Genomic DNA, 12,337 nt, shown 5'->3' with positions numbered 1-12,337 from the left:
TGCCCTGCAATCGGCATAGTTAATAAAATGAGATAGAGGTTATAGCTCGCGCAGCAGCTCTCCGAAACTTAGTTGTTCATCATATTATAGGATGAGCTGGCCCTGTAGCACGGGGCGTTATTAAGACGTGACAAGAGTTTTGCATCGCTTTCAGTCACATTGCGCAGCCTTAAGAGCGAGCGCGACGGAGAACTTTTGTCACGTCTTAATAACGCCCCGTGCTACAGGGCCAGCTCATCCTATAATATGATGAACAACTAAGTTTCGGAGAGCTACTGCGCGAGCTATAACCTCTATCTCATTTTATTAACTATGCCGATTGCAGGGCAGCTCTCGTTCGTTCGTTTTCATCAGTAAAGAATAACCCTCCAGATTAAACACTATCGAGCTGCCAATGGCCAAAACCTACTGGCGTTGGAGCAGACTTCCTACAACCAGTCTAGACCCCAGTGACCGGTTATTCCCATCTGTTACCCGATGACATTTACCCTAGGATGGATTATGGGGATTATGTCCGAGAATTTACTCTTGGCATATTTTTTTACCGATGGTGGGGTAATCGGACATAACTACGATTACCAGAATCCATCCTGACCCAAAGGATTTTTTTCTAGAATAAGAAACGAAATAACTGTCAGCTACACAGAGTGTAGCCAGTTGTTGATTTTAGAGGTGCATTCATTCAGAAATTCATAGTGACTTGCTGAATACAATTTTAACTTGCTACAACGTTGCCAAAAATATGTTTCAGGCACCATACGTAAGACTAGTCATTGTAGCTATCCTAATCCTAACTGATATTATAAATGCGAAAGTAACTGTGTCTGTCTGTTAACTCTTTCACGCCAAAACTACAGAACGGATTTGAATGTAATTTGGTATACAAATGGTCTAGAACCTGAGAAATAACATAGGCTACTTTTTGTCCCGGAATTCCCACGGGAAAACTTTTTAAGGCGAAGCAAAGCTCGCGGGAATAGCTAGTACTTTATAAAATCATAAAATAACTTACGTCTGGTGGACCCTAAATATCCAGTGGCGGACAAAACGTTTCTAACTGGCTAATCTTTTCACTACGAGCTACGGTGACTAACCCTTGACTATCTTTACCAGAATGTGAACAATAAAACACGAATTAAATATAAAAAACTTACTTATTTTAATATTGTCTTATTTTAAAAATACCATTATTTTTATTAAACATTAATAATTCGTCAAAATATCACAATCAGTTGTCAGAGGCATGGCATCGTCGTCTTGGGAGACTCATTAAAGAAATATAAAATTCATATTTAAAATATTCCTTTAAATAATGTCGTCCTTACATTCGGTAAAAGTATGAAAATATGGCCAAATTTAAGTTTATTCGTAATTAGGTAACTAAGTCTATATGATCTTTTCTACGGCAAATATTTTCAGAGTAGAAATGAGTAAGGTTTGCACTTTTCAAATTCACATTCAACCTTTTGGTTGTAGGTTGTAGGTACCTATACATATAAATACGAATTTAGATAAAATGAGTTTTAAAACTGGATTTTCATTATTTTACTATCTGAGTTAATAAAATGAGATAGAGGTTATAGCTCGCGCAGTAGCTCTCCGAAACTTAGTTGTTCATCATATTATAGGATGAGCTGCTGTGACTCCTGTGAGTGACGTTCTTGGGAGGTGAATGTACTTACCGCGAAAAAAACAGTAATTCGTAAGTATACCTACTTAGTACAGTTACATTGACCTACCCCATAGAAGTAATAAACTAATGATATACCCTACCTACTCACACCATATAATTATTATGTTAGGAGTAACCTGTTTTTTTGGCGTTTTCAGAGTTGGTGCCATTATTATTAATATTATAAATTCTTTATTGCACATAAAAAAAAAAAAACATTGTACAAAGGCGAACTTAATGCTAGTAGCATTCTCTACCAGTTAACCTTTGGTGATGTCGAGAAAGTGGTTGGTAGTGCGATAGGCTGAGAGGAGAGAAGTTTATCTACTTAAATGTTTTTTTTTTGAGTAAGTACCTATATCCGGCACAGTGACCTAAAGAATGGGAACGTCACTGATTAAATTCAACCCTAGACATGTAGATAGTAACAAATTAAAACCAATTCAGGCGGGCGGGATTTTCCTGTAAGATTCGGGGCAATACACGCGACTCATCTGTATCAATTTGTTGATTGAATGAGAATGTTTAATGTAGGCAAGTACCTACCTATCTAAAATCTACTCATACTATCCAGGAGGATATTAGTTATGTTTGGTAAGTATACTTTTAATATTCATTTTCTCACTCTGCTGTTGGTACTTATGTATGTAAGTATACCTTGTACAGTATGTTCAGGTTAATTAGTAGCAGTCTCTAATGAGCGTTTTAAAAAATACTAGGAAGCTAATTAACCAATAACCAATAACGGATATGGGTATTTGTCCTCATTGAATAATAATACCTAGGTAAGTACATATTTATCTACACAAGTACCATCAAAGTTAGAGACCAACATACTAATGAGATTTCCAACCAGAACTTTTCATCACTTCTAGGAAGTGACAGGCTACGCAAGTACGTACGTAACCATTATCAAACGCATACTTTGCAGTCGGCCCAGTACGGCTGTATGAATCAGCTGTGCTTCAAACGTACACTCCATACAAATTAATAAATTTAAAATAAACAACGGTGATTCCAAACGAAAGTTGCACAGTTCATCAATGAAGAGTGACTCAAAAACACCGTTCGTTCAGAAATCGTGATGCAAAAGTGATGTGTGTTGCACAATTTTAAAGTTCTTTAAACATTTATGCAATCAAAACCTAACCTCTTTTTACGTTCTGAGTAGAATTATTTTTATTTTTTTCGTGCCTGATTTTTGTAAGTTAGTGAAGAATAAAGTTGAAATGGAAATTGAAGAAAAACGGGAGAAGTATAGAGAGAAAGGGAGTGCCCGGAATCAGATATTTACTGCGCTTGTTGGTAAGTAATCACGAATGTAAACATTGCATTAACTGTTAACCATAACCTTAATACGAACCTTCTTTACACAAAGTTTAATGACTTTATCACCTCCATTGTTTAAACTGTTGTAAAATTATGTAGTTTTAAGGATTCTACTTCAATTAACTAGTAGATAAGATGATATAAATACTTCTTAATTACAAGAAGATAACACTGTATTAGCGCCTGCACATAAATAACGAGAAATATTTCAGTTCGTTAACACTGACATTAGAACTTTGTCACAATAGATCCTAATATCGGGTGATTACTGTTATTTTTGGTATCACGTGGCTTGTTTTCAACGCATGTCGCCCGTGTAACTAATTACAGCGATAATTTCCAGAGTTTGTACCTTAGAATACGAAATTATGGTAACTAAGTACCTAACTGTTATTAATCGAGATAAATTCATGAATGCCTAACACTAGAATGCAGACCTTAACGCAATACAAAGTCGGTAAGAATGCTAATTGCAGAAATCCTAGATCCAGACGTGTTTAGAGTACCTAACTAAATAGGTAAGTACTTATAGGCTGAGAGCCGTAATGACCGGTGGGGTAAACGTGTTCTCGAGTGGGCACCACGGACAGTGGAGTTAACATACCACCAATCAATCCATAGGCAGCGTCGCTTGCCTGTCACTTGTATGAATCTGACAGATGTTTGACAGGCGTGCGAATCTGTCGGCGTTGGTCCGGTAGCTGGCAAGCGTAGCGTGGGACACCCTCATGATCATCCGGGTGATGAAGGCCGAGAACCGAGTGGTGTTCCTTGGTAGAGACCTATGTCCACCAGTTGACGATTACGGGGTAATGATGACAACGACTTTTTCAACAAGTTGTATATAGCTAATAAGTACTTAACTAGACCTACTTAATATTATTTAGCGAGAAATCACTTTAGTTGGTGTTAAACAAACTTCTATAACTTTATTACTTATGTGGTTATATAAATATGTATAGCTGCTGATTTACTAAATGGAATGTTCTATAATATAGTAAATTAACCAATGTGTGTATTATACTTACCTATTTATATACTTATCTAGGAATAATATGTTACGAGTACGATTGCCAATCTATTTAATTTTACGGAACTGTATGTAAGAGTTGCGCAGGCGTGAAATCAACGGGGCAAATGTTAAGTAGGTACCTAGCCTATGTAGGTAGGTACCTATATTAGGTATATTATATCGCATTTCTCAGCATTAACTTACTTACATTAACATATTATCACAGAATAATAACTAGTATACTAGATATTATGCTATAAGTAAAAGTAACTATACCTAGAAGCTATTGTATAGTACATATACAAACATTGTAAGTATACTCTTAATCTGTTTGGTTGAATCATCATTAGTCCGTCTTGTAACAAGGTGTCCATTGGACACCAACGACAAGACAAGAGGTGGCAGTACCACCACTTGGCACCTTCCACGTAACCACCACACCTAACCTTGTGTATCACTGTTTTTTCAGCCACCGTCCCAACCTTCACCTATGGCATCCAGATCGGCTGGCTGTCCCCCATGGCCGCCATCTTGAAGTCGGCCATGACACCCGCGCGCGCGCCGCTGACTGGTGGCGACATCTCGTGGATGGCGGCCGCACTGCCTCTAGCGGCCATTGTGGGAATACCGTTCTTCAGTTACTCTTCTGATCGATTTGGAAGGAAAATCAGCATTATATTGTGCTCGTTACTGTCTTGCGTAAGTTCTCTCGTTGGTCGTTGCAAATATCGTAGAATACGGTATACTTACGTCTACATCATTCTGAATACCGTGTTAATTAAAGAAACAATATTAAAATGGCGGACGGAAACATTACTATCTCGCTCTATCTAACTAGGTCTCTCATTTCTCCTGCCTTGATGTCTTCTCCCTCTTATTTAATGGCAGCTATTCTCAATTTTTTCTCTTTTTCGCGACACATGCAAATCACATCCGGGTACAATTCCAGGTATCATGGATAATGAAGCTGACGGCCGGGGACGCGGGTACCTTCATCGCGGCGCGGGTGCTCGCTGGGCTGGCTGCCAGCGGCTGCTTCGTGGTCGTGCCGGTCTACATCAGGGAGGTAAGCAGTCGAGGGGAACAGAGGACTTGTCATCTTCTGGAGCAAACAATCGTAACATGACTTTACATAGGCGTTTATTAGCTGCACACGACACGGGTAGAATGATCTTCATGAGCAAACAATCAATAAGACTCTCTGGTCCAATCTCATCATCAGATTTCACTTCATCCATATTTTATTACGGTTGTCGCGCCGTCGCAAAAGTAAACGGCAGGAGTGTCGTTCGATATTGAACTTACTATATACGTGTATACTTACATACTTTTTCCCTCTCCCCAGATATCAGAAGACGCCTGGCGCGGCGCTCTAGGCTCTCTAGTCATGACGATGTGCAAGGTGGGGGTGATAGGAGTCTACGCACTGGGCATGTCGCTCTCCTATACCACCAACCAGGCGGTATACCTGACAATATGCGGCCTCCATGTCCTTGGATTCGCCTTCATGCCCGAGTCACCCAACTACCTGGTCAAGATTGGTGAGGAGACGGTTTGTTTTGGTTTCTTTAGTTTGCTTTATCTTTTATCTGGACCTTCCTGCCTAATATCTGAACCAATGATTAGAGGGGATTAGGAGCGCGTTCTTTCTGCAATAAACCAATGGCCACAACCTTCAAGGGGACCTAAAATGTGTATTCTGCTTCAATAACCAATGGTTAAGATTACAATTATAATCGTTTTACCGTACTAACATTCTTTCTATCACTTAATACTTCGATGATGCTTACAGCTACCCAACAATAATAACAACAATTACTTAATATTGGTTTCAGAAAGCAGCTAAGACGCTAGCCTGGCTGCGTTGCCGGCGGCGCGACGACCCCGCGGTGAGGGACGAGGTCACGAAACTCAAGCTGGAGCACCGAGCATTCCTCGCCATGCCCAAGATCACTCTCATGAGCGTCGGTGGGTTTACTGGGTTAAGTTGTAAACTTCAAAATAAGTTATCCATGGCATATAATGTGATCTTCTTTGTAGCGTTTATCAATGATGAACACTAGAACTCGACCTAAGTTTTCCATTGTGTTTAAAAAAAGAACTAGCTAGGCAGATTGGCGTCATTTGCTGCCCAGGGTACACCGGACGTAGGTACCTATCCTATACCCTATAGCCTATAGCTACTTAGAGGTTATAACTAATTATAGAAGAGTAACCTCAACTAGTTACTGTCCTCCCCTTATTTATTTCTTCCTCCCTTCCAGTCCGCGACCGGCCAGCCTTCAGCGCGCTCCGCCTGACCCTCACTCTCATGGCGATGCAGACGCTGTCGGGCTGCTTCGCTCTCATGAACTACGCCGCCGACATGTTCGCCCGAGCCGGCGCCGAGTGGAGCCCCGACACGCTGGCGCTCATTATGGGGTCACTGCAGCTGGCTGGCTCGGCGTTCACGACTGTCACGATAGACAAGTTTGGTAGAAAGGTACTAGATGGCGCTATACGCGCTGACTACCTATGTGCTTCGCTCTCATGAACTACGCCGCCGACATGTTCGCCCGCGCCGGCGCAGAGTGGAGTCCAGACACACTGGCTCTGATTATGGGATCGTTGCAGCTGGCTGGGTCGGCGTTCACGACTGTGACCATTGACAAGTTTGGTAGAAAGGTACGGGGAGTGTATACTAGATGGCGCTACATGCGCTGACTATGGGTTTTTGTCTCATGAACTACGCAGCCGACATGTTCGCCCGAGCCGGAGCTGAATGGAGCCCCGACACCCTCGCTCTGATTATGGGGTCACTGCAGTTGGCTGGGTCGGCGTTCACGACTGTGACCATTGACAAGTTTGGTAGAAAGGTAAGGGAAAGTGCCGCTAGATGGCGCTATGTGCGCTAAGGTTTTTTCTCTCATGAACTACGCAGCTGACATGTTCGCCCGAGCCGGCGCGGAGTGGAGCCCCGACACGCTGGCTCTGATCATGGGGTCTTTGCAATTGGCTGGCAAGTTTGGTAGAAAGGTACGGGAAGGTGCTACATGGCGCTTCTTCTAACAACGATTCTTGTAACAATAGGGTTTTCTAGTAATAACGCTTCACATGCCGAAATGCTCTTTCATATAACACCTGCAGATGAAGAAACAATTTGAAAATGGCGGAATAACTCATACCTCATACTCTCTCGCCCTGTCGTGCCTATATCTGGCAACATAGCTGCCATATTCATATCGTTTCCTTATCTGTGGCGGCAATTTCCGTCTAAATCTAAAATCTTACAAGCATAAAGTAAAGTACCTCCCAAATACATGCTTTATCTTCTGCTTTTAGCTAAGGCTAGAGCTTAAAGCTGCGTACAGACCGGCCAAACGAACGCCAACGAACGGGTTTCGTTGTCCTTTGTTGCTGCAATCGCCCCTGTATTATGATTATGACGACCGAATGCCGTAGTGGTTAGTGACCCTGACTACTGAGCCGAAGGTCCCGGATTCGATTCCCGACTGGGGCACAATTTTGTTTAAAGACAAATATTTGTACTGGGGTCTTGGGTGTTGGTATTTATATTTATATTCATTATTTATCTATCTATGTATTTGTGTAGATATAACAGCTGTCCGACACCCATAACACAGGTTCTGCCTAGCTTGGGGTCGGATGGCCGTGTGTGAGATGTCCCCACATATATGAATATTTTTTATATTTTATTTTATTACTTATGTATGATAATTATCCATCGTTGGGCGTTTGTTGGGCCGGTCTGTACCCAGCTTGAGACAAGTAAACCACGTGGACAAGTCGTTGACATATCCCTGGGCTTATAAATGTACAATCTGTCTCCAACCCCCACAGATCCCGCTAGCCCTCAGCTCGCTCACCGTCTCAGCGTGCATGGCGGCTCTAGCGACGTGCTTCCTGCTACCCGCGGCGCCGCGCTGGCTGCCCGTGCTGGCGGTGTGCGCGTGTATACTCGCGTACGGGGTCGGGCTGGCTCCCGTGCCCATGGTGGTCATGGCTGAGGTGTTTAGTTTTGAGGTGAGCCTATATTATTTTCGAATTATCTGTAGATATCATTACCTACTGGAAAATAACGGCCTTGCACATACTATGTGTGATTTGCCATTTTGGCTGCATCATATCATGAGCTCATTTTAAGGTGAGTTATAAATTTTGTAGGTAACTATACCTGGATCTTTTATTCGACGGAATTCTGACATTTCAAAAATGATGCTACTTAAAAAGCTCTTAACCGAAAAAAGGAAAAATTTGGATCCATTTCTGGGCAATAAAAAAATTAAATGACAGATAATATATGGAATTCATATTAATTACTTTATTTTATTCTTTAGCTGGCATCACTTCCTACTAAATTCAGGGATAGTAAACCTTTTTAATCGATTTCAAAAAAAGATTCTTTATTCGGTACATACTTGTATGTACTTATGTAAGATTATTGGGACTGCACAACAAACAAATATACTTGCAAAATTTTATAGATGTATGTATGTTTATAATGTTTGTCCACGCATATCTCCGAAACGATTGAACCAATTGCCACTATTAATTTTTTTAACCCTTTACTTTATAAGCCATTTCTGGCTCCTAATTTTTTTTTTCTAAAATAAAGTAGCAAATTTTTTTATTTACTTAAAAATGTTGTTATTATCCCTTATTAAACGATATTCAAGTTAAAAATATTTTTTATCTCAATCCCTTCATAATTCATGCAGTAGAGGGTTAATGGCTTACATTGAGCAGTCTAAGTATCATCATAATCGGTTAGTATTAATAATGATTAGATATTCTATTCTATTCTCTTTGGGGATGTAAGTACCTGCACCTGGCTCTCTCGAGTGGAACCTTTGTGCATATCCCCAAGGTCTAAACTGCCTTCCTAAGCTTGGACCATTTCCCACCACGCTGGTCCACTGCGGGTTGGTGGGTTCACATATCTAGATGTGCTAAATCTAGATATGCAGGTTTCCTCACGATGTTTTCCTTCACCGTAAGAGCGATGGTATACATTGTACTTAAGTTAAAAGAACTCATTGGTACATGTCAGCGCCGGGATTCGAACCCGCATCTCATGCGTGAGAAGCGGGCGCTTATCCGACAGAGCTACCACCGCTCTTGTTATTATTTAATGATCGATTAGATATTTTAATAATCAATTATATTTTTTATTTATTTATTAATTTATACTTTAATTAAGTATATTATTTTTGTGATGTAAAGGGACGTAATTATTACTCACCGTAGGTATATCCCCTTTTAATTTGGAGCGCCGCACTTAATAAAATGGATAGGTACATTCACTAACAAATAAAATGTATAGAGTAGTTTAGACTTAGATGTTCAGGGGGGTCACTCTCTAAATCAGTGTTTTTCAACCTTTTTCATGACGCGACCCCCCTGGTTTAAAAAAATATTTCGCGACCCCCTTGACCCTTTCGGTTTTTTATCACCTATGTATGTGTATGTTACAGTATTCCCAATATTCATTCCATACGACGTATTGATGGTCTCCATGATTAGGATTCAAAGTAGTACATACTTATCGGAATTAAAAACACATTATTTTAGAATTACACACTTAGAATACGTGTCGCCATAGGTACGTACAACTAATGCCATTGCGACCCGGAATTTATTTTTCGAAATCGGCTTTTTCTATCTAACTTTTTTGAGCATTTCAATATCTTGAATAAAAGTTTTCAACGGTGAAATGAAAGTAAAAAGACAAACTACCTGGCTTTACAAAAAAAAATACTTGTGGTCGTCGTCTTTGAACCAGGCAGGAAGGCCTACCCACGCTACGTTTGCCTATTCGTGGTCTCCACACGAGAACTCGTCTACCCCAACGGTTATCGGTTCTTCGGCAGATATGACCAGCCCACTGCCACTTCAGCTTGCATATTTTGATAGCTATGCCAGTAATCTTAATCCTCTGACTGACGGAAAACCTCATTTCGGATACAATTTATCAGAGAAACCCCAAGCATAGCTCGCTCCATAGCACGCTGAGCGACTTTAAATCGGTGGACTAGTCCTACCGTCAGTGCCCACGTCTCTGCACCATACGTCATCACTGGCAGGACGCACTGGTTGACATCTTTAGTCTTCAGGCTCTGAGGGATGGCCAAGGAGAATATGTGCTGACGAAGTTTTCCGAATACAGCCCAACCCAGTTGGATGCGCCTTGCAGCCTCCTTGTCGAAGTTGCTTCTGCCTAGCCGAATTTGCCTTTTGTCTCCCCGAGGTAGACATATCTTGCAAAAATTCGATTGTTGCCTCACCAACGATCATCGGCTCCAGTTCGATGTGAGCATTGTACCTATATGACTTTCGTCTTGTCCAAATTTATACCCCGAAGCCTACACGTTGGGAAGCAGCATTTAGGCCACTTCCATCATCCAGCAGAGATTCTGCCATAATAACGATGTCGTCCGCGAAGCAGAGAGGTGTGTCATGTAGGTACTCGCCATTTATACATATGCCAAGTCCGGCGGCATCGTACAGACTCCTCAACTCCTCGATATAGCGCCATTCAATTTGAAATCTCTGCAACGCTACCAAAATGTCCCATGTCTCGATGGAGTTGAAGGCGTTTTCATAGTCCACAAAGGCTAGACACAGAGGCTGATTATACTCTTCGGTATTCTGTGTAATCTGCCTTACTGTGTGGATGTGGTCTATTATACTAAAACAGATCCATGAGATAATTTAATTAATAAAAAACAGCTCGCATTTAAGATTTTATTTTTATTTTTAAAGTATGAGTACTAATTGTCTTTAATTGTTTTTGTACTAAAGTTCCCAGTTTTTTCGCCCTTTGACGACCCCCCTACAGAAGCTTCGCGACCCCCCAGGGGGTCGCGACCCACAGGTTGAAAAAGACTGCTCTAAATCGACGAACAAACGAACAAGAACAAGAACTGTCACGCAATCGGCACGCTTAATACAACGAGATAGAGCCGAGCTCTTGTTCGTTCGTTCGTTTAATTTTGGTAGTGGCCCTCCAGACTCGTATTGAAAAAAGGGCTCAGCCAAAAAAGGTTTGTGATCTCTGACATGTCAAAAGTAGATAACTGTCAGAATTCCGTCGAATAAAAGATCCAGGTATAGGTATAAATCCCGCGGAAAGTGGCGACGTGCTTAGGAATAGTTAACAATCCACCTCTTGACAGAGCTACGATAGCGCAATAACCCATCCCCCATTTTCTTACTGTTTATTAACGGACGTTATGTCGTATAAAGAAAGAAAACTACCAGCGACTATCTCTATCAGCAACATAGGTACTATTCAAATGCGTCTTAGCTTGTTTAACCGAAAATAAAAAGTAATTAAGTACCTACCTTCTGAACAAGAATGGAATGCTCAAAACCAATTCGAGGAATATCCTTACACTACAATTCCTCGTTATCAGATTTTAAATTAAGTTTCTTTACTATAACTGATTTCTCCTTCCAGCTGCGCGCGCGCATGGCCGGCGCGTCGATGGCGTTCTCCTTCTTCTGCAGTTCAATGACCGTGCTCTTCTACAACCCAGCTGTCAACCTGGTCATAGTCTTCTACACATTCGCCTCTGTCGGCCTTCTAGGGTTCATTTACACCATACTGTGGGTGCCCGAGACTAAGGGGAAGACGTTGGAGGAGATACAGGCTCATTGGAAGGATAAAAACCCTCCTCCGACATTCGTTTGAGAGGTTATAAGTGTTAGTGGTGTGGTGGGCTCAAATACTTTTGTATGTAACTTCTTTTGTACTAAGTATACAGTATGTAATGTACTAGCGAAGGAAAACCAGGGTCAACTCTGATCAATACATAATAGAAACTCTATGTAAATATACATTTAAATGTAACCGCTGAATAACTACTTTTTCAAGATAATTGAAATTTATTGTACCTACTTAGTTATGACGTTTGGAAGTTCTTATTATATTTAAGTAGAGGTCGACTGGCTGTAAAGCCTGCCTTTTGGAATCGGAGTCTTGTCTTATCAGAGATTTGTAATTTACTTACTTAGGTATGTAAATGTTTGTGCATGTAATGTAATATGATACTCGTCGTTTATGAAACAATGCAGCATTACTGTACTGTGATAAACTGGTAGATATTACTAGGTATACCTACAATGTAATAATTATTTTATAACTTATTCTACCTCTGCAGCATTTCGCTGAATTTACTGCTTTTCCTACTTGTTATGGTTTAAATCTTCGGTGCTATAATGTAAACTTGTAAGTTAGTAAATACTTTTATAAGATATCAAATTAATGCAATAAACACGTCATGATGATAAATTAATCCTTTTATTTTTAGTGTTAGAGAATC

General features: G+C 40.8%; 1 protein-coding gene across 1 annotated transcript; it reads left to right on the top strand.

Annotated features, from left to right (window-relative positions):
- The first annotated feature begins 2,587 nt into the window (after positions 1-2,587).
- Positions 2,588-12,306, top strand: LOC105384663 (solute carrier family 2, facilitated glucose transporter member 8). The gene is made up of 8 exons (XM_048628149.1): positions 2,588-2,977; positions 4,483-4,712; positions 4,963-5,079; positions 5,359-5,565; positions 5,849-5,981; positions 6,278-6,495; positions 7,854-8,036; positions 11,473-12,306. The coding sequence occupies exons 1-8, from the start codon at positions 2,902-2,904 to the stop codon at positions 11,704-11,706; spliced, it is 1,398 nt and encodes a 465-aa protein (XP_048484106.1). The 5' UTR covers positions 2,588-2,901; the 3' UTR covers positions 11,707-12,306.
- Positions 12,307-12,337: the final 31 nt, after the last annotated feature.

Source organism: Plutella xylostella, chromosome 20, assembly GCF_932276165.1.
Source record: "Plutella xylostella chromosome 20, ilPluXylo3.1, whole genome shotgun sequence".
Taxonomy (NCBI): Eukaryota; Metazoa; Arthropoda; class Insecta; order Lepidoptera; family Plutellidae; genus Plutella; species Plutella xylostella.
The sequence above is the reverse complement of the archived record's forward strand: the minus strand, read 5'-3'. Positions and strand labels throughout refer to the sequence as shown.